At 50.0% G+C, this 26,401-nt stretch overlaps 1 protein-coding gene across 4 annotated transcripts in view; it reads left to right on the top strand.

The window, feature by feature from the left end:
• Positions 1–2,569: 2,569 nt before the first annotated feature.
• Positions 2,570–26,401, top strand: part of MGRN1 (mahogunin ring finger 1) — a 59,224-nt gene continuing 35,392 nt past the window's right edge. For 3 of the 4 annotated variants that reach the window (XM_041746987.1, XM_041746989.1, XM_041746988.1), the window contains exon 1: positions 2,571–2,849. In XM_041746987.1, coding sequence (XP_041602921.1) covers positions 2,762–2,849 — 88 coding nt within the window. In that variant the 5' untranslated portion in view covers positions 2,571–2,761. Of the gene's footprint in view, positions 2,850–26,401 lie in introns of all 4 variants that reach the window. The other variant, XM_041746986.1, reaches the window with a different exon arrangement.

The following is a 26,401-nucleotide window of genomic DNA, read 5'->3' as shown; positions in this document are numbered from 1 at the left end:
GTTCTTCCATTTGATCCCAGTTGCCTGGCTCGCAGCCTGGCTCATTGCCTGTTACATAGTAGCTGCATGATAAATATTTGTTGAATAAATAAATGAATCAGCACAAATGTTGACAGTAGAACTAATAACAAATCAGAAAGGGCCTGTCTCCCAGCGGGACTTGGACAAGCACAGAAGAACAAGTCCAAAGCTCTGTTAAGAGGAATGTTTAATCAAACATCCAGCCCATGGAAACAACTGCCCTGCCCCAGGATCTATAGGAAGGACATGCTCCTAGGGTTGTTTTTCTTTTCTTTTTTTTTTTTTTAAATTTTTATTTATTTATAATAGTCACATAGAGAGAGAGAGAGAGAGGGGCAGAGACACAGGCAGAGGGAGAAGCAGGCTTCCATGCACCGGGAGCCCGATGTGGGATTCGATCCTGGATCTCCAGGATCGCGCCCTGGGCCAAAGGCAGGCGCCAAACCGCTGCGCCACCCAGGGATCCCCTAGGGTTGTTTTTCAATGAGAACATCAGAGTCTCTACTACTCTCCTTGCCTCCCCCCAAGCAGGGAGGTCAGTAAATTGAATTCAGTGTTGGTATATGTATGTGTGTATACATGCAAGTGTTATGTGTGTATACATGCAAGTGTTATATGATTTAACAGAAAGATAAGGATCATGCAGGGTGGGGGGAGTGTTTAGGCCCCTCTGGTGGCAAGAGACATGAAATCTAGCTCATGGGAATGTTTCTGCTTCTGGGGTGGGAAGGGAGTATAACAGTAAAAGGAATGGCTTGGTACAAGTTTCAGCTTTATTACCATTTATCTACTATGCAGTCTACGTAGGGTACTTCACTTCTCACAGCTTCACTTTCCTTTTCTGTGAATTGGGAATGAAAATAAAAGCTACATCAGAAAATTAAATGTGGGATCCCCGAGTGGCTCAGCAGTTTAGCGCCACCTTCGGCCCAGGGTGTGATCCTGGAGACCCGGAATCGAGTCCCATGTCCGGTTCCCTGTGTGGAGCCCACTTCTCCCTCTGCCTGTGTCTCTGCCTCTCTCTCTCTCTCTGTCTCTCATGAATAAATAAAATCTTAAAAAAAAAGAAAATTAAATGAGACTATGTATAAAGCCCTCAACATGATGTCCTGCACATAGTAGGTGCTCAGCAAATGGGGAATCTTGGTTGTGAAGCAGAGATTTAATCGGGCTCCTCCAAGACCTGGACTCTACTCATCATCACATAAATCTTTCACCTCTTTTATTAATTTTGGCTTCCCAGGTTCCCTGACAACAGAAGGTTGTATTCTGGACTGTGGCCCCCAGAGTGGCACAGGACTCATTTTAATGTGGAATGTGGTTCATTTACCACTTGAGACCCTTGGCCAGGTGCTGCCCTCTCTGACTGCTTTTTTGATACAGCAAGCTTGCCTTGGGAAGCCACTATCTTCTCAGAACCGCAGTGTCTCAACTGAAGACCGGGTGAAAACAATCTCCACTTGGCCTGCTCAGAATTTTATGAGCCAAAAGCCAGGAAAGTACATTGCAACCTCCAAGCCTATAATCTTGACCAATGTTTATTTTTTATTTATTTATTTTTAAAGATTTATTTATTTATTCATGATAGACATAGAGAGAAGCAGGCTCCATGCCGGGAGCCTGACGCTGGACTCGATCCTGGCATTCCAGGATCACACCCTGGGCCAAAGGCAGGCGCCAAACCGCTGAGCCACCCAGGGATCCCCCTGACCAATTTTTAAAACTTGCCTTCAGCACCTCAGGTGCAGCTGTCCCTTCTTTGTGTCTCGGTTTCTCTATATGCAAAATGGGGAGAGGTCGGTGGGGCTGGAAATTTATGTTTGTGTGTGTTTTTGTATTTTTTTTTTTAATTTAAAGGATTTATTTATTCACGAGAGACACACACAGAGAGGCAGAGACACAGGCAGAGGGAGAAGCAGGCTCCATGCAGGGAGCCCCATGCGGAACTCGATTCCATGACCCTGGGGTCGCGACCTGAGCCAAAGACAGAGGCTCAACCACTGAGCCACGCAGGTGTCCCTTTAAACTTATGTCTCTAATTTAAATTAATAATTTAATTTAAAGCCCCGAGTTCTGGAAAAGTCTAAAAGAAACGCCTAGCTCCTGTAAACCCCAACTCCAGGTCCGCTTGGGTTCCACCCCAGCAATTACCAGGTGGCAGGTAAAGGTGTGCCCTCTCCTGGCTGGGGCAGGAGATAACCCCTGAGAAGCGGGGGGGAACCGCGGTGGCTCAGGGAGATATTTCATAGAGACGGTAAACGAAAGGCGCTGGGTTCCTCTAAGAGCCCACACATGAACAGATGATTAGGAAGCTAAGGAATCACGATTATTAGTGCCGTGCTTGGAACGCAGAGGGAAAGCCAGTTTGCGGCGCGGGGGACGGCTCCTCCCCTCGTGATTCAGGTCCACTTGGTTTGTCCCGGAGCGCTGGTCAGCAACTTCCCAGGGCCGCGGCACAGGGCGTTCTGGGACATGTAGTTCCCAGGCGGGCTTCTGCGCCGCAGGCCGCCGCCCTCCGCGGCGAGGGGACTCCATTTCCCGAAGTGCCCCGTGCCCGGGGTGGGTGGCGAAGGGCCGCCGTGGCGTCGGGCCCCCGGCCGAGCTGGGGGTTGGGGCTCCGAGGCCGAGGCGCCCGCGGCCGTGGGCGAGCGTCCGTGTGGCCTGGTCCGGGCCATGTCCGCGTGAGGACGCCACCGCCCCCCGCGTCCCGGCCCCGGCCCGGCCCGGCCCGCCGCGCACCATGGGCTCCATCCTCAGCCGCCGCATCGCGGGCGTGGAGGACATCGATATCCAGGCCAACTCGGCCTATCGCTATCCCCCGAAGTCCGGTGAGCGGCCGGCGCGGCCCCGGGGCGGCGGGGTGGCGGGGCGAGGTCGGGGCGCGGGGGCAGGGCGCGCCCGCGGGGGGCGGGGGGCCTTTGCTGGGCCCGGGGCTCCCCGCGACCCCCGCCCGCTCCGTGGGTGGGCCCCGGGCTGTCGGCCCCGTCCCGCTGGGGTGACCTTGGGGCAGTCACTTCGCTCCTGCGCGCCGGCTCCCTCGGCCGCACCCGGAGAGACTCAGCAGGAAGCCCCCCCCGGGGGGGGGGCGAGGAGTTAGCCCGGTGCCCGGCGCTTCGCCTGCGCTTACAAAGTGGGCATTGTCAAAGGGGTTGACATCGCCCCGTCGCCAGTTGGGGTTTTCTTTGGTGGCTCAGTGTGAAGCCCCGCCGCGCCATCTGGACACAGGCTTAGCTTTCTTGTGACCTCCTGGTGCATGTGAATGCTGGGTGGGTAGGGGGGGGCGGTGAGGGGAGAGGCGCTGGGCCCAAGGAGACCGTATCCGTGGGGGGAGAGGCTGGGAGCCCTTGCTGGAGAACAGGAGACCCACCTGGTTCTCCGGTCTTGTATTTTGTGGCAGGGGGGGACCCTGAGACAGCAGCAAGGGAGTGACTTTCCCAAGGTCTCAGAGCTGGCTGGAGGCGCATCTGGGAGCAGGAATCCGACTCCCGCCGCTGCTCCTCCTCGGCTTGTTCGGCTTGTTCGCTGCTCAGCTTGGGCGCCTCTAAAGAGTGTGGCCTGACCCAGAACTTTAGCTTGAGTTTCTCCCTCTCCATCTCACGGGGTCACTGCCATGGAAAGAAAAGAAGAAAAAGGACAGGGAGTCTGGACATCAGGGGGACTCTCAGATTGGGTCTCCTGATCCTGGCTTTTGAAGAATTTGGTCTGATAGGGAGGCCTTGGGACACCCATCAGGGGAAGTCCAGGACCGCCCACTCCCATTAGTGGGGAAGCTTGTTTTTTTCTTTTTTATAGATTTTATTTATTTATTCATGAGAGAGAGGCAGGCAGAGACATAGGCAGAGGGAGAAACAGACTCCGTGCAGGGAGCCCGATGTGGGACTCGATCTGGGGACCATGGGATCATGCCCTGAGCTGAAGGCAGATGTTCAACCGCTGAGCCACCCAAGTGTCCCGTGGGAAAGCTTGTTAAACATGCGTTCCCCGGGCCCTGCCACAGACCTACTGGTGCCTGGGAACCTGCATTTAAACCCATTTCTCCAGCAAGTCTGATAGCCACTCAAATTTGAGAACTGCTCTGTCCTGATCTTGGAAGCCCAATAAGGGGAATATCTGGGAGGATAGAGGGGTGGAGACTAGCCGGGCTTTTGGAACTGTCAGAAGACAATGCAGTCAGAAGGCACTGTCGCCCCACCGGTGTCCCAGGCATAAGTGCAGGGCAGCCCAGCCTGGCGTGGGGATCCCCTGGAGGCCAGTGGGTTGACATCCCCACATCTGGTTGAAGCGGTTGTTCGAATTCATCCTCTTCCATCTCTGATGTTCTCCCGCTTTGTCTTTGGCTGAGTGACTCTAGGCAGGTTGCTTTGCCCCCTGGGCCAGTTTACTCATCTGTACAATGGGTCGATCCTTATGCAGTACTCAGAACAGTACGTGGGACGGAAAGTCCTCATAAAATAGTAATTGGTATCACGATGGTTAAAAAGGAAATTAGGTGGCCAGTTCAGACATAATAGCTAGCAGTGACACGGCCGAGATAACAAAGTTTAATGTGGCATCTCCTATATAACCCGGGACTAGGGCAAACTTGATGTCCCTTCACTTGGGCATTTGGACGAAACCACAATTGCAAGGCCATTATGACACTGCTTTCAGATCCTTATGTGGTAGACCTTGCTGATCATTCAGGACACTCTTTGTCATCAAGCCCGGACTTGGTTTCAGAATCCATTAATAAACACCCCAGTCAGCTACAACTAATCGATTGAGACTGACACCCAAGGTGAATGTCATGGGCTACCTTAGAGCACCATGACAGGGCTCTCCTGGACCCTTCCAGTCCAATAGGTGTCCTCTTGGCTTCCTTGTGCTTCAGGCCACCTTGTTCAGGGAGGGGGGGAGGGTCAGTCCAGGCAGAAATGACCTTAGCAGTACTTTCCTGTGGGTACCCAAGAGTGGACTGGGAACCCCAGGGGAGTTTCAGATGATTTTTAGGGGATGGCCCATGGACCATTCAAGCACTTTATGAGAAAGTTATCTTTTCAGATCTCTGTTAATGTTGATGATATCAAGAAAAAAAAATGGATGCTGACTTTTTTAACAAATTTATTACACTGTCCTTTCCAGCTTTGTCTAGACATAATTGACATGTAACATTGTATACATTTAAGGTGTACAGGCTAATGATTGGATATCTGTACACATGGGGAGATGATTACCACAATATGGCAATATGGTGAGTTAACACTCTCATCACCTCACTTTTCTTTTTTCTTCTTCTTCTTCTTCTTCTTTTTTTTTTTTTTTTGGTGGTGAGAACTTTTAAAATCTCCTGTCCAAATTTCTTTTGCTTGTGGAACTTTGAGCATGTACTGCCAACAACAGTACTTAGTTCAAATTTAATAGCTTTTGCTTTGTTTTTATTGTGTTTATTCGTTTTATTTTTTAAGCAGCTTTCTCAAGATAGAAATTGTGTGCCATACAACTCATCCATTGTAAACATATGATTTGTTGACTTTCAGTAAATTTGTAGAGCTGTGCAGCCATCCCCACAATCGGGTTTTAGACCTTTCCATCACCCTGCAAAATTTCCTTGTGCCAATTTGCAGTGAGTCAGTGCCCCACCCTCACCCCATTACTCTCATCAGTTTTCTGTCTTTAAAATGTGCCCAATCTGGATACTTCATGTAAAAGGAATCATATAACACATGGTCTCTTTTGTGTCTGGCTTCTTGCCGTTGGAACAACGTCTTGGAAGTTCATCCATGTTGTAACAGGTGTCTGTACCTTATTGTACAATAGAGTACATTTTATTTATTTACTGCTTAACATTTGAGTTATTTCCACTTTTTGGCTATAATGAGTAATGCTGTTATGAACATTCATGAACATTTGTGTGGCCCGTTTCAATTCTCTTTAGTATATATCCAGGAGGGGAATTGCTGGGTTATATGGTGACTCTATGTTTAACCTTTTTTTTTTTTTTCTTTTAAGATTTTATTTATTCGTGAGAGAGACACAGCGAGACAGAGACATAGGCAGAGACAGATGCAGGCTTCCTGTGAGGAGCCTGATGCGGGACTCGATCCCAGGATCACTCCCTGAGCTGAAGGCAGATGCTCAACCGCTGAACTACCCAGGCGTCCCTATGTTTGGCCTTTTGACAAACTGCCGGACTGTTTCCATCATGGCTGCTTCAATTTTACATTCCCATCAGCAATGTGTGAGGATTCCAGTGCTCCACATCCTCGCCAACACTTATTATTGTCTACCTTTTTTAAAGAAATAGGCTCTACACCCACAATGGGGATTGAATTCATGACCCTGAGATCAAGAGCTACGTACTCTACTGACAGAGCCAGCCAGGTGCCCCGTTGTCTGTTTTGTTATAGCTGTTCTCTCATGGGTGTGAAGCGGTATCTCATTGTGGTTTTGATTTTCATTTCCCTGATGATTTTTTTTTAAGACTTTATTTATTTATTCATGAGAGATACAGAGAAAGAGAGAGAGAGGCAGAGACACAGACAGAGGGAGAAGCAGGCTCCATGCAGGGAGTCCGATGCAGGACTTGATCCTGGGACTCCAGGATCCCAGCCCAACCTGAAGGCAGACGTTTAACCGCTGAGCCACCCAGGCATCCTTCCTGATGATGTTGAACATGTTTTCACGTGCTTATTAGCCTTTTGTATACTGTGTGTGTGTGTGTGTGTGTGTATGTATGTATGTATGTTTGCGCACACACGAGAGAGAGAGAGAGAGAGAGAGAGAGAGAGAGAGAAGCATGAGCACAACTGCTAGACTTCTCTTTTTGTCTTTTGTTCATTTTTTAAAGATTAGATTGTCTTCTTACTGAGTTATAATAGTTCCTTATTCTGGGTGCAATGATACAGTTCCTTTATCATCTCTGTGACTTGCTAATATATTTTCCTAGTCTGTGGCTTGTCCTCATTTTTCTTAATGGTGGCTTTTGAGGATCAGAGGTTTTAAATTTTGGTGAGGTTCAGTTTATTCATTTTTTCAGTGCTTGATGTTTTTGGAGTTATAGCTAGGAGATTTTTGTCTAGGCCAAGGTCCCAGAATTTTTTTGTTTTTTCTTTTTTTTGTTTAAGATATTATTTATTTATTTGAGAGAGAGCGAGTACATGCATGAGAGAGAGAGAGCAAGTGAAAGTGAGCACGTAAGCAAGGGGAGGGAGAGGGGGAGGGAGAAGCAGACTCTGCTGAGCCTGACGGGCTCCATCCTGGGACCCTGAGATCATGATCTGAGCTGAAGGCAGATGCTTAACTGGCTGAGCCACCCAGGTGCCCCTCTATGTTTTTTTCCTTAGAAGTTTTATAGTTTCGGCTAATGCGTTTAGGTCTGTGATCCATTTTGTTCCAATTTTCATATATGTGCTGCTAAAGCAAGTGCTGTGAGCCGTATTGAGGTAATGTTTTCAGGTATAGTTTCAGGTAAAACTATGAGGTCTTTTTTTTCCTGTGGATATTTAGTTTTTTTTTTTTTTTCAATAGCATTTGTTATTCTCGTTCCATCCAGCTGCTGCTGCTGCACCTTTGTAAAAAAAAAAAAAATCAGCTCACCGTAAATGTGAGGGTTGATTTCTGTAACTCCGTTGCCCTGATCACACAGCTGGCCAGTTTTCAGCCGAGGGTCCTTCAGCCGAGGGTCCGAGCATGAGCGGGGCCACCATGGCTGAGCTCATAAAGAGAAGGTGTGGACATGCAGGGGGAGCCTGGAGTGCAGTAGGTGCCCGCACAGAGATCCTGGCCTTGGGCAGCTGCTCCACACTTAAACCTCCTACTGCTGTTATTACTGTTAATTGTGTGTCTCGGAGCGACGCTGGCTGCCCTGGTGTTTGAGGGGGGTCGTGCTGGGCCCAGGTCACCCAGGAGAAGTGTCAGAAGGAGAGGCAATCAGACATGTGACCTACCAGCCCAGTCAGGGAAGGGTGGGGCGGGGAAATATGCCCAGGCCTCAACCTTTTGTACGTGCATGTGTGCGTTTCAGAGTATGTTCCCCTCCTTTATCTTATCAGAGCCTTGCCATATCCTTGTGACACCTAAACTTTTGTCCTCTGGTAGAGGAACTGGAAATCAGACAGCCTTTTGTCACGCAGCAACTGAGCCTGGTGTACAGTAGCCTTTTAACAAATGCTTGTGCAGCAGGCCTTGGAGGAGACCGAGTGCATCTCCCGAGTGTATGGGCTGCTCAGACTGGGCTGCATCTTGTCCTTGGGGTGCCAGGTGGGGGTCTGAGGACTCCTGGCTCTCCTGCCATGTGCAGGACTTCTGGTGTGTGCTTTTGTGTCGCTGGCAGTCTAGGGGCATCTCGGGAACACTTGTGCTGGGGTTTACCCTTTGCAGAGTAGGGCCTCGCTCCCTGATTTCTTTGGCATCTGAGGGAAAGAGCCGAGGCTGGTGTTCCAGGTGAGAGAGAACATTCTCTATCACCGGGGGGATTCCAGGTCCCTGGGGCATCCCTGTCCCAAGGGTGTGAGCTGGTGCTGAGCCGGGGGGTTGGCAATAGGATGGGGGGGTGGGGAAAAGGGGCTCCTCCTGCACAAAGGCTGGGAGACCTGCACCCTCATCACAGTGTATGCCACTCAGCTTCCCGTGTCACCTGTGCTGTTCACATGCGAGAACTCGTTCTGTGCTTCTGCTCTTGTTAAGTTGGTCTAGGGTTTATTGTAATTGCTGCATAGGTAAGCTGTGTTTTCTGAGCTTCTATTGTTGCACGTCTTGTAAAAACAAAAGCAACAAGAAGCCTGTTAAGTGGGCTGCGCCGGGTGGGCATCTGAGCCCCCCACCCCAAAGTGGCAGCCCTAGGTCTCGGGGTGTAGGAGCCTGCCCCTGGGGCCGGGCTGGGGGCCACGGGTTGCTCAGGCCTGTGGCTCTCCCTGTGGAGCTCCTGTGACGGGGTCGGGAGCTGTGTGCTTGTTTCTGGAGTTGCAGCATCATTTACTCAGTTCCGGGCGAGTGTCAGGGCCCAGGGACCCTGGGGACTTTTCATGGTTTCTCTGGGGATTGTGGAGAAACCATAACTTTTTGTTGACGTGAAAGTAACCTGGCTGCCAGCCAGCTGGTGCCGCCCGCCCCGGGCGCTGTCGGGCTTGCCCACCGCGGGCCTGGCGCGTCAGGGAAGGAAGCCTGGGCTCGTACGGGTCGGGCCGCAGGGCCCCAGGGCCTCGTGTCGCCCCCTGGGAGGTGGCTGCTGCCTTCCAGTCAGCCAGGGCCCAGGGGTCCAGGGTAAAGGGGGCGCAGGTGCTTGTGGGTGTGTGTGCAAGTGCGTGAGCATTGTCTTCCTCATGGCTGGGGTGACCTTTACTGTGTTTACGACCCACCCATCCGCAGACGTGGAAAGCTGAGGATTGCTTGAGCACAGGAGGTGGGCCGGGGAGAGTCCTGTGCCCCCTACCCCAGCTGGTAGAGGCGCGGTGGATCCCCAACCCTAAGGCCGGGGTCTGGCCCTGCTCTGTTGCCTTGAGCCAGGAGCTTGTTCTCTGGCCCCATTTCCCTGACTCACTGGGGTTAACCTCTGGTTCCTCAGGCCTCTTTCCAGTTCCGACTCCCGGAGTCCCTGAGAACTGGCGGGTGGGACCACGCCCTGCCCAACTTTTGTTTTTCAGCAGGCCCAGAAGTTTCCTGGAGGATGTCCTGTATTTCCTGGATGACCCTGGCGGGCAGAGACCACTGCCGCCTGCCTCTCCTCCCAAACTCATTGCTGCCCGTACCAGACGTTTGCATGGGGCCGTGTTCCATTTGGCGTTTCCTGTGCGCGTTTCTGTGTGGTGTGTAGTCACCCAGCCTCACGGCTCTGTGCTATTCCATAAGTGGCGTCCCATGAAAGGACAGATGGTGTCACAGGCACCCGCATTCAGCCTCAGTACATACCATGCACTTGTTGACTTCTGGCAACTGCCCCTGTGCTGCCCGGCTCCTCAGGAATGGGGAGGAGCCGGGTGAGCCCCTGGCTGTACCTGGGAGCGTGGCCATCCCGCCTGGACAGGAGTGGGGGGCAGGAGAGAGGCCCATGCCCTCTGCCTTTTGCAGAAAAGTGCATGGGGTGGAAGTGTGTGCTAACACAAAATCAGTTGATTTGCTTAGTCCTGGAGCCAGGTGACGAGGCACAAGGATTGGGGAGTGGCTGTTGGGACATCTTCCTACCTCTGTGTCTGAAGGAAGTCCTGAGGCCGTTTCTGCCATCCTTTCCTCCTGTCTGGTCCTGGACCCTCCTGCTTGGTCCTGGGTGCTGGGCGCCTGCAGGGTGGGCAGACCACCTTGCTGGCCCCCTCCAGGTGGCCCCAGTGGCCCCTGTTCTGATAACTGCAGCGTCTGCCATCCAGAGCTCCTGCCCCAGATGATACCCCAAATGACCACACTCCCTGGGTACCTCTGGGGGAAATCAGAAGACGGAATCGTGTTCGGTTCATGGTTCAAGAAATTGTGTGTGTGTGTGTGTGTGTGTGTGTGTGTGTGTGTACACACATACACAGATCTTCCTCGACTTAGGACGGGACTGTGTGCCCATAAACCTATTTTAAGTTGAAAATATTGGGGGATGCCTGGGTGGCTCAGCGTTTTAGTGCCTGCTTTTGGCCCAGGGCGTGATCCTGGAGTCCTGGGATCGAGTCCCGCATCGGGTTCCCTGCATGGAGCCTGCTTCTCCCTCTGCCTGTGTCTCTATCTACCTCTCTTGTCTCTCGTGAATAAATAAATAAAATCTTAAAAAAAAAAAATTAGAAGTTGAAAATGCATTGAACACACACACCTAACCTACTAAACATTGTAACCTAGTTTCACCTACCTTAAATGTACTCAGAACACTTAGCCTACAGGTAGGCAGAATCATCTAACACAAAGCCTACTTTATAACAGTGTTCAATATCTCGTGTAATTTATTGAATACTGTACTGAAAGTGAAAAACATAATGGTTGTTGTTTGGGTGCAGAATGGTGGTAGGAATTGTTTATCCTGGTGACCGCATTGCCGATTGGGCCCTGGGGCTCTGGTCACTGCCCAGCATCCTGAGAGGATCCTGCCACGGATCATTGGCCTGGGGAAAGATCCACATTCAAAATTTGAAGTATGGGTTCTAATGAATACATATTGCTTTTTTTTTTTTCTTTAAAGATTTTATTTATTCATTCATGAGAGACACACACAGAGAGAGAGAGGCAGAGACAGGCAGAGGGAGAAGCAGGCTCCATGCAGGGAGCCCGATGTGGTACTCGATCCCAGGACTCTAGGATCACGCCCCGGCCAAAAGCAGGCCCTAAACTGCTGAGCCACCCAGGGATCCCCAATGCATATTTTTTTTGTACCATCATTAGTCTAAAAGTTGTATGTTGAACCATTATAAGTCAGGGATTATATGTATATATATTTAATATCTACGTGAAAGTAAAATAAAATTGAAGTGTAGCATGGATTGATTGATTTATGATTTTATTTATTTATTCATGAGAGACACACAGAGAGAGGCAGAGACACAGGCAAAGGGAGAAGCAGGCTCCATCCCAGGACTCCAGGATCACGCCCTGGGCCAAAGACAGGCACCAAACCGCTGAGCCACCCAGGGATCCCCGAAGTGTAGCATGGATTTAGAAAATGTGCAAAGCATAAGCTTGATGGATGATCACAAAGTGAATATATTGGAGGAATAGAACAGTAGCAGCCCCCCAAGCCCCTTGGTGTCTCTTCCCAATCTCTGCCTCCTTCCTCCCTGGGAGACCCCCTCCCACTCCACCAGAGGTGATTTTGCCTGTTTCTGAATTTGATATAAATAACTGGCTGCTGTTTGCTGCACATTTGGTGATGGGAGGCCCTGATGCTGTTCTTGGGGGCAGTAATCAGTCGATTTGGTCTCTGCTTTTATATCCAGTTTCTGTTGATGTCGTGTGTCTTCGTCCTTTCACATCGAGGGGTGGCGGGCGAACTTCCAGTTTGGGCTCTTACGGAAAATGCTGCCATGGACCCTCCCGTGACTGCTCTGGTGCTCCTGAGTCAGATTTCTCTGGGTCTCTGTTTTTCCAAATTGTGATCAAATACACATAACAATGACCATCCTAACCATTTTAAGCATGCGGTTCAGTGACATAAAGTACCTTCACCTCGTGCAGCCATCCACCGTCATTTCTATAGGATTCTTTCCCTCTTGCACAATTGGAACTTTGTGCCCTTTAAACACTGACTTCTCCCTGCCCCCCGCCCCCCCTGCTCCCAGCGCCTGGCAGCCACCACTCTCAGTTGTTAGTGGCTTTGGGCTCCCATAAGTACCTGTCTCTTTGGGTCCACGTTCGCACCTGGCAGTGGTGTTGGGGCCCTCGGGGGCATGTGTTCGGCTACAGCAGATTTTGCAGACAGTGTTTTGGAGCTGTGGAACCAATCCCCGGCCACTCCCATCCACAGAGCAGAGCTCTGATTGCCTGTTTGCTCTCACCAGCACCTGGGAATGTCAGGTGTGGATGTTTTGTTGTTGTTGTTTTCTTCTAATTTTAGCCATGGAAATCTCTTTGAGTTTTAATTTACTTTTCCCTGATGACCGGTGAGGTTGGGCACCTTTTCATATGTAAATTACCATTCATTTTTCTTCCTCTTTTTCTAAGCTGTCTGGAAATCATTTGCATATTTTTCATTCTGGATTGTCTCCTTTCTCACTGATTTGCAGGAGTTCTTTTCTAAGTGCTTTTTATTACATTATTAATTCTTTGGAAATTGGCTGTCGCTATGGCATTTATGCAGACTAGCTTAAGCAGGAGATAGGATGTACTGGAAGGCTGGTGCAGGGTGGGTCTCTGGAACCCAAGGGTGGGGAGCCAAGAAGTGGAAGCCGCCATCAGAACCCAAAAGCCCCTCGTCCCCTCTGGGCTCAGCATCATTCTGCTGTGACTTGCCCAGAACTGACTGCCACCTATCTGGGGCCCTCAAGCACCAAGTCCTTTGGTCTCTGGTCCAGATCCATTGGAGAGAGAATCCAGGTGTTTGTCCAGCCACGGTCAGGTGTCCACCTTGGCCAGCCAGCTGTGTCCACGGGATGGGAGCTGCATGGTCCACTAGCAGCTGGGGCCCATCCCTGTGGGTACTGGAGGCTGTTCCCAGGAAAGGGAAGGACCCCCTCGACCCCCCAGAAAGGTGGCTGCAGCCTCTTTGGAACTCAGTGAACCAGAATCTTTGCTTAAAGTTCTTCCCTCCATCGTGTTGGGGACTGAGGCTTTTTGTTTAATAGGGTCCCGCTGTAGGGATCCCTGGGTGGCGCAGCATTTTGGCGCCTGCCTTTGGCCCAGGGCGCGATCCCAGAGACCCCGGATCGAATCCCACGTCAGGCTCCCGGTGCATGGAGCCTGCTTCTCCCTCTGCCTGTGTCTCTGCCTCTCTCTCTCTCTCTCTCTGTGACTATAATAAAAAAAAAAAAAAAAAAAAAATTAATAGGGTCCCGCTGTGGTCAGACTTTCACGCTGGAGCAGGGTTGGGAATCAAATGGTTATCAGGTGTCTTTTCACCTGTGCAAGGCTCCTTTGTGTTATCCTTTTATCCCCAGGACATCCTGAGCTGTCAGTGTTCTTCTCTGAGGCGTCCATGCTGCAGATGAGACGCTGAGGCCCACAGAGGTTAGGCTGCACTAGGTCACCTAGGCTGCGCCCGGAAGCACTGTGCTGTATACCTGCAGGACCTCGGCCCAGGGGGAGTCAGGGCGCAGGGTGATTAGAGGTAGGGGGACCCCCTTAGGGTCTGCTTTTTCTCTCTGACTTGGAACCTGCTCCCAGGCCAAGGCCTCCCACTTGGCTGGGAGTTTCACGAGCTTGAAGATTCTTCCCTGAGATCACTCTTTGGGGACTGTGATGTTCTCATCTCACATTGGTCAGGCCCAGCTGGGGCTTAGTGAGAGCTGGATTTCGGGAAGCTGGTAACCGGGAACATCTGTCCTGTTAGAGAATGAGAAGAATTTTCATCCTGTGGCATCAGTGAACTGTCCCCAGCCATTGCACACGTCTGCCCAGCTCTCCCCTTCCCCTCCACTGGAGCGTGGGTGACTCGGGTGGCTGAGCGGGACGCACACCCAGTGTCCCAGGACCAGTGGTGTGTCCTAGCAGGGGTGGGGTTGGGATTGTGCGGGGTCTTTAGTCACGTCATGGTTTACCCAGCAGGGATGTTGGGATTTATAAAGTAAGAAATAAATGTTTGGTTTTCACCCGTTACTGTCACAGTGCTCCTATAAGCCTTGGAATTTCCTGGCGATGAGTGGTAGGAGTGAAATTGAGTCTTGGTGCTCAGAAGCCCCTTTCCGCCACACCTGAGTTTATGTTAATGAGATTCTGGAAAGCACCTACGGATGGGTCCTGGCTGCCTTTGGACCCAGCCTGTACAGAGGCTGGAGGTTGAGAGGGTCACCAGCAGCCAGTGATTTAATCACCCATGCCTATATGACAAAGCCTCCATAAAAACCCACAGGACTCGGTTCAGAGAGCTTCTGGGCTGGTGTTGAGGCTCCACCCTCCACAGCAGAGGCCAGGAGGGTGGAGCACTCAGAGGGGGTTTAGAAGTCCCTCCGCCCTTCCCATGTGCCTTGTCCTGGGCATCTCCTCCATCTGGCTAATCCTGAGTCTTACCTTTTATGATGAACTGGAGATCTAGTAAGTGAACTGTTTTCCTGACTTTGGGAGCTGGTCTAGCAGTCTTTTTGAAAGATTTTATTTATTCATTCATGAGAGACATGCTGAGAGAGAAGCAGAGACACAGGCAGAGGGAGAAGCAGCCTCCATGCAGGGATCCTGATGTGGGACTCGATCCCGGGTCTCCAGGATCAGGCCCTGGGCTGAAGGCGGCGCTAACCGCTGAGCCACTAGGGCTGCCCTAGCAATTTTTAAAAAAAAGATTTTGTTTATTGCAGACAAGCAGGGGGGAGGGGCAGAGGGAGCAGTAGCGCCCCGCCCCCCCCAGCAGGGAGCCCAATGCAGGACTCCTCCCAGAAAGCCGGGATTATGACCGGAGCTGAAGGGAGATGCTGAACCAGCCAAGCCACCCAGGTGCCCCTACTGCTGTAGCAAATTAATTGGGGGTCATGGAAATGTCCAGTTTATAGCCAATCAGCCACCTGGCCATTGGCATCTGAAGGGAGAGAGCAGTGGTGTGGGGCTGGGCCCTTAATATGTGGGATCTGATGCTGTCCCCAGGTAGATAGTGTCAGGATTGAGCTAAATTTAGGCCACATGGTCAGTGTGCACTGAGAGTTGGAGACTTGCTTGGTGGTGTGGGAAGAACACACAGTGGACTGTGTACTTGAGTGTGCAACTCTGGGGTCAGCACGGATTTTCAGGGAGAATGCCACCTCTGGCTGATGCTGGGGCTTGAGCGGGTCACGTGACCTCTCTGTGCTCCCATTCCCTCAACTACCAAATAATAATAGGTATGTCATCCACTCTCCACCTCTGTTCATTCAGCCAGTTTTTATCAAGCTCCCGAATCCTGAGAGATGGGCCAGGAGGGTGGTGCTAGGTGAGGTGGGCAGCAGAGAGCAGAGTCACTAGTCTGCTGGGCGGTGAGTGGTGCCTGGCCCTTAGGTTGAGGCATGGGGATGTTTGTTGCTGGGGATGGCATCAATGCCCCTGGCCTGAAGTATCTGGAATCCAGGGAGGGAGGCTGTATCACCTAGAACCGATTTTGCATATGTTGCATCATCTACAAGCACACACAGACTTGAGGCTGGAAGGGCGGTGGGCTGCTGTGTGCCAGGCCTGAGTCCCCACAAGGAGTCAGGGTGTAAGCAGGGGTTCTGAAGGGGTCAGGGGTTGAGTACAAACATCCCAATTTGTGTTTTAATCCCATCACTCCAGGATTGTAAGGAGGTCCTTCAGGGACCCCCCTCCCCCCAGAACAGCAGTCTGAAGAGCCCCTGCTGTAGGCTGCACCACCTGGTGATGGCTTTTCACTTAGGTCTTGGGTGACACCAGGAGTTGATGAAGCCACAGAGCTACCCCCACAGCCCTGGCGGTGATGGTGGTGGCTATCCTGGTGGTGTAGGCAGCTGGAGCCCGCCCAGCTTCTTTCTGTTGTGGGTGTCCCATAGGTTGGTGCACATGCTTCTCAAAGGTTCAGACCTGGGACCTCAGACTCAGGGAGTGTGTTCTATTGCACTGTTGTGGCAACACCACAGTCTGGGTGGCTTATAAACAACAGACCTTTATTTCTCACAGTTCTGGAGGTGGGAAAGTCCGAGATGAAGGTGCCTGCTCAGTGTCTGGCCAGAGCCTCTTCCTGGTTCATAGACAGCTGTCTCTCACTGTCCTTACATGGCTGGGTTAGGGGACTCCAGAGCACCTCTTCATGACCTGGTCACCTCCCAAAGGCCTCAGGTCCCAGTACTATCTCATTGGGGGTGAGATTTCTGTGTGAGTTTGGAGGAGACATAAACATCTGATCTGTAGCAGGGTCCCAAACTTTTGTCTCTCTCTCTCTTTTTTATTTTAAAGATTTTATTTATTTATTCATGAGAGACATAAAGAGAGAAAGAGACAAAGACATAGGCAGAGGGAAAAGCAGGTTCCATGCAGGGAGCCTGATGTGGGACTCGATCCCAGGACTCCAGGATCAGTCCCTGGGCTGAAGGCAGGCACTCAACCGCTGAGCCACCCAGGGATCCCAAACTTTTGTCTCTTGATGAAACTTGGGTTTTGTGAATGTGTAGCTAAGGAGGGAGTGAGTGGAGCAGGTGTCTTCTGGGAGAGCTTAGAGGTCCCATTTTTATGCTTCCCCTCAGTCCTTCTCTGGGGGGAGTCTGAGGATTTGGGTGTGGATCGTTCTGTGCTTTGGAGAGCTTGCACGTCCTGGGGCCTCGCTCTTTAGCAGGTTTAGTTCATTTGAATAATGGAGAGTGTTTGCATTTGGGGGTTGTCAGTGATGATTGAGGTACACCGTGTATACTACCAGACGTTGGAAAGTGGAACGGATGGAACCACCCCAGAAGCCTGCTTAGCTCACTGTGTGGCCTATGAGGAAGGGTCGGGGCCTTACCACCGCCACCGGCCGTCGCTGGAGCAGCCTCTAATTGGAGCCTCATGGTTTCAGTTTTCCTCGTCTGTAAAGGATGACGAGCACACGTGTCCATCTGCATCTGATGCACATGTGTAAAGGAAACCGAGCCATGTGTGGGGACACGGGGAGGCCTCCAAGGGAGGTGCCTTCCCTTGGTCTTTATTTTGGTGGCTGGCCACCTGTTGGTTATCTGGGTCACCTGGATGCCTGTAAGTAAGTAGGGCAGAGTCTGAATCCCTCCGGCACAGAGGAGGGTGAACCTTCTGAGGTCACGAGGTCCTCGAGTGTCTGTGCTGCGAGGCCAGGGCTGGGAGGCCAAAACTGTGGCCTCTGGCAGGCCTTCTGAATGTGGCCTTAGAAGGATTTTCAGCCAGTCTGGGTCCGATCGGGATCCCTCACGGCTCGTTTATTGTGTGCGAACAGCCGCCCTTTGTGGTCTGCTGGGAGGTGACACCGGCTGCCCTCCCTCTGTGACTGGAGGGGGAGGCCCCGCACGGGGTAAACTGTAGGGGGCTCGGGATTGGCAGCCTTCAGGTGACCTCGGAGTGTCCTGCCACCCGCGGAGAATAGGGCTAGGATCTGTGCCCCTCGATGGCTTCCGTATCTGGGGTCCAGAGGTGGGGGTTCTCCTCTTCCCCCTCCCTGCCCGCCTGCCTTCTGTGCCTGCCCTTCGCCGTGTTTTCTTGCTCTTCCCCTCCGGCCTCGTCAGAGCTCGGCTGCTCCTCTTGGTCCCGACCTGTGTGTACGCACACAGATGCCCCTAGGTATGCACGCACGCACCGCGCACACGCCTCTCCCTGGTCCTCCGTTGCACACATTCCTCCTTTTAAAAGTTCCCTTTTAAAAAATGTGAGCCTTTGAAAAACCTTAGGAAAGGCCAGAGAATAGCGCCAACACCCTCCATTCAGAGCCCTTGCTTCCCATGCCCATGTTGCGTCTCTCAGGTGGTGCCTCCTTGACCCTTCTGTCCCCGTGGCCCCTGTGCTGCCCTCCACGTCGCCTCTCCTTATGTGTGGTTCGGTCTCCCGCCGCCCCGCGTGAGTCTGGTTCATGGTGCGTCTGCTCCATGCTGGGACGTGGAGACTGGCTCACTCCTCTTAACTGCTGTGTGGTCCCACCTGGTGACTTGTCACCATCTGCTTGTCACGTCATTACCTAGCGAGATGGGAGGTGTGGATGCCCGTTGATAATCACCCTCCTATATGTCTGTGTAACCAAAGTGTGTATGTAAACTGAAATTAGAGCTCGAGACATCTCTCAGGGCACCTGGCTGGCTCAGTTGGAGGAGGGTCATGACTTCCCTTGATCTCAGGGTCGTGAGTTCAAGCCTCAGGTTGGTACAGAGATGAGTTAAATAAATAAAACTTTAAGAGGTGGGTGGGGGATGCCTGGGCGGCTTAGTCAGTTAAGTGTCCAAGTCTTGATTTCAGCTCAGGTCATGATCTCGGGATCCTGGGATTGGGCTCCACATTGTGCTCCACATTCATCGGGGAGTCTACTTTAGATTCTCTCTCCATTTCCCCCACCTTCCTCCCTCCTTCTCACTCTCTTTCATTTTTTTTTTTTTTTTAAGATTTTATTAGAGAGAGAGGCAGAGACACAGGCAGAGGGAGAAGGAGAAGCAGGCTCCATGCATGGAGTCAGATGTGGGACTCAATCCTGGGACTCCAGGATCACACCCTGGGCTGAAGGCAGTGTTGAACTGCTGAGCCACCCAGGAATCCCTGCTCACTCTCTTTCAAATAATCATTTAAAAACAAACAAACAGGGATCCCTGGGTGGCGCAGCGGTTTGGCGCCTGCCTTTGGCCCAGGGCGCGATCCTGGAGACCCGGGATCGAATCCCACGTCGGGCTCCCGGTGCATGGAGCCTGCTTCTCCCTCTGCCTGTGTCTCTGCCTCTCTCTCTCTCTCTCTGTGTGGCTGTCTTAAATAAATAAATAAATAAATAAAATAAAAAAATAAAAACAAACAAACAAACAAAAAAAACCTAAGAAAAGAAACATCTCATGACCATGGGGCTTTGAGAATTTTTCTTCTGGTTTGTGGCCATTGTAAAATAATATTAATTAAAACAAATATTACAGTTTTTTTTTGGGGGGGTGTTGTTTTGTTTTTAGTGAGAGAGCATGTATACAGGAGCTAGGGGGTGGATGGAGGGAGAGGGAAAATCTTAAGCAGCTCCACTCCCAGTGTGGAGTCCTACACAGGGCTCCATCTCATGACCCTGAGATCAGTGACCTGAGCTGAAACCAAGAGTCAGATGCTCAACCCACCGAGCCACCCATGTGCCCATTCAGTTTTTATAAATAGAAAACATCAATACACATTGAACATAAAACGTACTGAAAAGGTGTGTGTTAGGTGAGTGGGCTCCGTTCCTCCCTGGTTGGTTCCTGTCGTCACAGTAGAATATAACGCACAGCTAGCGTGAGATCAGGTCAGCAGGAGCTCTGGTTCTAGTTTCCATTTGACATTGAGAAACCGAGTCATGTAAATAACTAGGTGGGAATTAACAGGGTTTTGATATAGCAATAGCATCTAATTCCAAATTTTTTTGCCAAAAAAATTTCACATAAAGGTCTAATATCAAAAAAGAAAGGAATTCCCATCTGACAACTCAAGTGCCCCCACTCCCTAAGAACAGCTTTATGGAGGTATAACCCACACACCTTAGAGTCCACTCTTTTAAGGTGGACAATACCGTGGCCTTTCCAGAACTTGCTTCCAGTTTTGTGATGTTACCGTATTTATCATATTTTTAAATTTATTTTTCTTGTTTCAAAAGTAATGCTAATTATAGAAAATGTAAATGATACAGGTAAAGCCTGCCCCCCCCCCCCAAAAAAAAGTACTCACTATTGCCTCTTCATCAGGAGGCTTTAGATTGTAGCATTTATACCTCTGCAGTTAGAGAAGCTTAAAGCTAAGACGTGGGGGCCTCCTGTGCATAGCCCATCGGATCATGCTGTGCTGTGGGGGAGATAGAAGTTAATGGTTTTGATAGAGCAGTAGCATCTAAGTTTTTTGCCAAAAAAAATTCTGTAGGGGAATGTAAAGCAGAGAAGAGAAAATGTGGAGAGGTTGGTCAGCAAGCAGAATGGAGGGTTGAGGATTGCACATTTAAAAAGGAGTGATGAAAAAAGGCCTTGCTGAGAAGGAAATTCGAGATGAAGGATATGGGCACAGCTCTTGGGAAAGAATTCCAAACCCTGAGGAAACTGGAAGTGCAAAGGCCCTGGGGCATGAACAGGGTTGGCCAGTCTGCATTGCCTGGGGGCTGTGCAGGCCATGAGGAGGAGTTTGGAACTTTCTTGAGTATGATGAGGAAGCAGGAGAAGCCTTCTAGCAGAGGGATGTGGGAGGCAGGCTGGGGCCGTGGGAGTGTGGGGAGCCGGGATGGGGGGAGATCGCAGTAATTAGGCAGCAGATGCTGGTGGCTTTGACCAGCGTGGTGACAGAAGCTGTCAGGGTCAGGAACTGAGAAAGAGAAGGGTCGCTCAGCTCAGATTGGATTTCAGAAGCCCCACTGTGCGAGTTGTCTCCTGCTGATAACAACATTTAGCATTTTTAACACTCAGTGCTTATTTTCTCCCAGTTTCTGTGTTCCTGGAATTTGGGGACAGCTTAGCTGAGCGGGCCTCACTTAGGATCTCCCCGGAGGGTCTCCCCGCAGCCTGGCACGAGGACCTCCCCGTAGGGTCGCTTGAGTGTCCTCACAGCATGGCAGCCAGCCACCGCCCCTCCCCCCCCAGCCGCAGAAGCCCTGCTGCGTCATTCCAGCTGTATGCTGCCGGTTACAGGTCAGCCTGAGGCGGGCATGGGAAGGGCTGCCCAGAGAAACCAGTACCATCTTGGAGGAGAGCTGCTGCACCCACTTTCTGCCTGAAGGGAGGAAGCTTTGGGGGAACTTGGACATAATGTACTTTGGTCCTTGAAGAGCCCCCAGGAGGAGGTTAGGAGTCCCAGGCTAGGGTCCTGCCTGCTGCCTGGAAGGCCTGGGGTGGGGGTGGGGGTGGCTCCCCTGCCAGATCCTGCCTTTTCCTGAACCTTGTCTCTAGACCAAGGCTGTGCCAACTTTGGATCCTGCCTCAGAGTCCGCTTGGACAGGGCAGGCGCCCAGGCACCATCCACATTTGGACCTCATTGACCAGTGTGGGCGGTCACTGGTTTTCTTTGTCCCCTCTCTTTGTGCCATTGTGTCCTGACTTGTCACATAGCAGCCAGGGCCCGTGGCTTTCCCCAGTGGCTGTGCTGTGCATGGTGGCGTGTGGCTTCACCACGATCTTAGCAGACCAGGTGGCTCTGAGCTGGGTTCTCCCTCGAGCTGCCAGCTAGGGCCCCTCTCGCCTGCCCTGTGACTTGGGCTCAAGGTTGGGTGGGCCACACGCCAACCAAGATTAAAGCCAGGATCCAGGGCAGCCCGGGTGGCTCAGCGGTTTAGCGCCACCTTCAGCCCAGGGTGTGATCCTGGAGACCCGGGATCTAGTCCCATGTCCGGCTCCCTGCATAGAGCCTGCTGTGTCTCTGCCTCTCTCTCTCTCTCTCTCTCTCTCTCTCCCTCTCCCCCCCCGTGTCTTTCATGAATAAATAAATCCTGCTCCACAGGCAGGAAAGGTTATCTTCAAAGTCTTTGCATATTAAACTGCACTGATGCTTCCAGGGCAGCAGCACTGAGTGCAGATCCTAGGTGAATTTGGAGGGGTCCCTGTGCTTCCCCACATCTCAGTCTTTTTTTTTTAAGATTTTATTTATTTAAAAAAAAAGATTTTATTTATTTATTTATTCATGAGAGACACAGAGAGAGGCAGAGACATAGGCAGAGGAAGAAGTAGGCTCCCCACAGGGAGCTGATGTGGGACTCAATCCCAGCATGCCGGGATCACGAACTGGGCCAAAGGCAGACGCTTAACCACTGAGCCACCCAGGCGTCCCTCTCAGTCTTTTTATTAAGAGCTCCACGTTGGCCCAGGTGCATGTACCATAGAAAGACCTAGCATTAGGCAGCATGTCTGCACTCTTGTCCCTGCTGCCTCCAGCCCCGACTGACTTCTCGGCTGTGGTTTTTGTGTGTCCAGGCTGACCGCTCTGTGTGTACTCACAACATCTGACTCTGTGCACTTACCTCTCAGGTGGGATCCTGAACACTTCAGCTTGTTTTTTTAATAACAGATATTCCATGACCATCTTCCTACGTGAGTATCCAAGTGTGTTTGACTCTCTTTTGCAGCTGCTTGGTGTCCCATAAAATCAGGAGTATTTAACTAGTCACCACTTTATTCTTTTTCTTTCACTGCGGTTGGCTCTGATTCCTGGCCACATGTGTGCGGCGCTGGGGTTATGCCCTTGCCCAGTGTTTCCTGCTTATGTTCCCTGCAGGCCAGAGTCACCGGGCTGGACTCCTGGTTCTGGGCCTGTTTGCCTGGGCAGCTGTGGCCGTGTGCACTGTACCCAGGGCTGCAGTTTGCAGAAAGGGCACACACATCCAGGCAGGGCGTGCACTGTAGTCTGAAGGGCCCAGAATTCCCTCTGGGGGCTCCAGGAAGGACCCATGTGGGCTCAGGTGCCCTGGTGTGCCCTCCTGTGCCTGAGGGATGCATGGCCTAGGTGTCCACAAAATTCACAGGGTCCCATGGCCACCTGACTTTTCTTGGGGTTCTCCGTGCCAGAGAGAAATGGGGGTGAGCGTCAGATTAGGAATCTTGGGAGAGGCGTTACTCTAACATTTCCCTAGCAAGGCTGTGAGCTCTCTTCTTTGAATGTTTTATTCGTTTATTTTATTTTATTTTTTTATTTATGATAGTCACAGAGAGAGAGAGAGAGAGGCAGAGACACAGGCAGAGGGAGAAGCAGGCTCCATGCACCGGGAACCCCACGTGGGATTCGATCCCGGGTCTCCAGGATCGCGCCCTGGGCCAAAGGCAGGCGCCAAACCGCTGCACCACCCAGGGATCCCTATTCGTTTATTTTTATATAAAATGTGCATTTAGTGCCTAAGTGTGCCAGGGACATAATGGGGAACCGCCTAGAGCCTCATTTGTCATGGTGGGGGGTGTTAGATACTCAGCTCCACACAGTGAGAAAGTACTCAGGGCTCAGGTGTGGGGTCGCGGGACTTAGTCTAGGGACGGGGAACTGCATTCGTGTTCCACGGCTGCTGGGGCACCACGAAGTGAGTGGCTTAGAACAACAGAGTTTATTCTCACTGTTCTGGAGGGTGGAAGTCCCAGGTGAAGGTGTCCCAGGGGTTGGTTCCCTCTGAGGGCTCTAGGGGGTGGTCCTTCCTGCCTCCCAGCCTCTGGGGCTCCAGGCACGCCTCACCATGTAGTCGTCACCCTGCCTTCTTCCCTGTGTGTGTCTGTGTCTGAATCCCTTTCTCAAGTGAAGACATTGGTCACTGGAATTAGTGTCCCCTAGTATAGTCTGACCTCCTCTTTTTTTCAAAATTTAAATTCCAGTTACTTAATCCTCAGTGTTCTGTTAGTTTCAGGTATAGAATATAGTGATTTCAGCACTTCCATATGTGACCCTGGGCTCATTGTGACAAGTGTGCTCTGTCGTCTCCATACCCCTACCCACCTCCCCTCTGGTCATTTGTTCTCTGCAGTAAAGAGTCTTTTTCTTGATTTGTCTATTTTTTTCTTTGTTCATTTGTTTTGTTTCTTAAATTCCACATGAATTAACTCACGTGGTTAACTCCCACCGCATATTCTTGCCTCTTTTGCTAAAGATTAATTGATTATATGTTTCTGGGCTTTCTGTTCGGTTCCATTGATCTTCACATCTATTTTTGTGCCAGTACCAGACCGTTTTGATTACAGTGGTTTCCTAGTATCTTCAAATCAGGAAGTGTGATACCTTCTGTTTTGTTTTTCTTTTTCACGTGGTATTTGTCTTTCTCTGACTGACTGACTTTGCTTAGCATTATACTCTAAATCCGTCTGTGTCGTTGCAAATGGCAAGATTTCATTATTTTTTATGGCTGAGTAATATTCCAGTGTGTGTGTGTGTGTGTGTGTGTGTGCGTGCACGCGTGCACATGTGCATACACACACATATATATATAACCTTTGTCCTTTCATCAGTCGATGGGCACTTGGGCTGCTTCCATACTTGGCTGTTGTAGATAATGCTGCCCTAAACACTGGGGAGCATGTATCCTTTTGAATTAGTGTTCTTGTGTTCTTTGAGTAAAGACTCAATACTGTAATTACTGAATCATTGGGTAGTTCTTTTTTTTTAACTTTTTGGGGATCCTCTATACTGTTTTCCACAGGGGCCGCACTAACAGTGAACGAGGGTTCCTTTTTCTCTTCATCCTCATCCACACCTGTTGTTTCTTGTGTTGTTGATTTTAGCAGTTTGGACAAGTGTGAGGTGATAGCTCATTGTAGTGTTGACTCGCATTTCCCTGATGATGAGTGATGATGAGCATTTTTCATGTGACTGTAGGCCATCTGTATGTCTTCTTTAAAGAAACGTCTGCTCATGTCTTCTATTTTTAAATTGGATTATTTGGTTTTGTTTGGTGTTGGATTGTGTAAGTTCTTTATATATTCTGGGTATTAAGCCCTTATCAGATATATATCATTTACAAATATCTTCTCCCATTTGTTAGGTTGTCATTTAGTTTTGTTGTCTTTTTCTTTTTTAAGATTTTATTTATTTATTCATGAGAGACACACACAGAGAGAGGCAGAGACACAGGCAGAGGGAGAAGCAGGCTTCATGCGGGGAGCCCCATGTGGGACTCGATCCCGGGTCTCCAGGATCATGCCCTGGGCCAAACGCAGAAGCTCTACCGCTGAGCCACCCAGGCATCCCTTGTTGATTGTTTCCTGTGCTATGCAGAAGCTTTTTATTTCGGTCTAGTTCCAATAGAGTTTTTTTGCTTTTTATTCTTTTGCCTCAGACATATCTAGAAAAATGTTGCTATAGCTGATGTCAGAGAAATTACTGCCTGTGTTCTCTTCTAAGATTTTTATGGTTTTAGGTCTCACATTTAGGTCCTTAATCCATTTTTAGTTTATTTTTGTGTAGGTATAAGAAAGTGGTCCAGTTTCATTATTTTGCATGTAGCCGCCCAGTTTTCCCAACACCATTTGTTAAGGAGACTCTCTCTTTCCCACCGCATATTCTTGCCTCTTTTGCTAAAGATTAATTAACCATATAATCATGGATATGTTTCTGGGCTTTCTGTTCTGTTCCATTGATCTTCACATCTACTTTTGTGCCATACCAGACAGTTTTGATTACAGTGGTTTTCTAGTATCTTCAAATCTGGAAGTGTGATACCTTCTGTTTTCTTTTTTTTCAAGATTGTTCTGGCTATTCAGGATCTCTTATGGTTTCATACCAATTTTAGGATTTTTTGTTCTAGTTCTATGAAAAATGTTGTTGGTATTTTGATGGGATTGCATTAAATCTGTAGATTGCTTTGGGTAATATGGATATTTTAACATTATTTGTCTCCCAAATCTCTCCAATCTGAATCTCTCCAATATTTTTCTTTTTTTCTTTTTTTTTCAAGTGTAAAGAAGCTGACAGTGTGAAAGAACTTTTTTTTTTTTAAGATTTTATTTATTTATTCATGAGAGAGAGAGAGAGAGAGAGAGAGAGGCAGAGACACAGGCAGAGGAAGAAGCAGGCTCCATGCGGGGAGCCTGATGTGGGACTCGATCCCAAGACTCCACTCCAGGATCACGCCCTGGGCTGAAGGCAGGTGCCAAACCGCTGAGCCACCCAGGGATCCCTGGGATATTTTTCCATTTGTTTGTGACATCTTCAGTTTCTTTAATCAATGTTTTACAGTTTTCAGAGTGCAGGCCTTTCACCTCCTTGGTTAAGTTTATTCCTAGGTATTTTATTATTTTTGGTGCAATTGTAAATGGGATTATTTTTCAAATTTTTCTTTCTGTTGCTTCATTGTTAGTATATAGAAATGCAGTGGATTTTCTACATTGATTTTGTATCCTGCAGCCTTACTGAATTCATTTATCAGTTCTAGTAGCTTTTGGTGGAGTCTTAGGCATTTATATATAAGATCGTGTCATCTGCAAATAGTGGAAGTTTTACTTCTTACCAATTTGGCTGCCTTTTCTTCCTTCCTCTTGCCTGATTGCTGTGGCTGGAGCTTCCTGTACTCTGTTGAATAGCAGTGGTGAGCGTGGACATCTTTGTCTTGATCCTGATCTTTGGGAAAAGCTCTGTTTTCCCCATTGAAGATGATGTTAGCTGTAGTTTTTCATATATGGCTTTTATTATGCTGAGGTATATTCCCTTTAAACCTACTTTGTTGAGGGCTTTTATCATGAATGTATGTTGTACTTTGTCAAATGCTTTTTCTGCTTCTCTTAAG

The sequence above is a fragment of the Vulpes lagopus genome, chromosome 3 (assembly GCF_018345385.1).
Source record: "Vulpes lagopus strain Blue_001 chromosome 3, ASM1834538v1, whole genome shotgun sequence".
In the NCBI taxonomy this organism is placed as follows: Eukaryota; Metazoa; Chordata; class Mammalia; order Carnivora; family Canidae; genus Vulpes; species Vulpes lagopus.
Note: the sequence above shows the minus strand (reverse complement) of the source record. Positions and strands in the feature narration are given on the sequence as shown.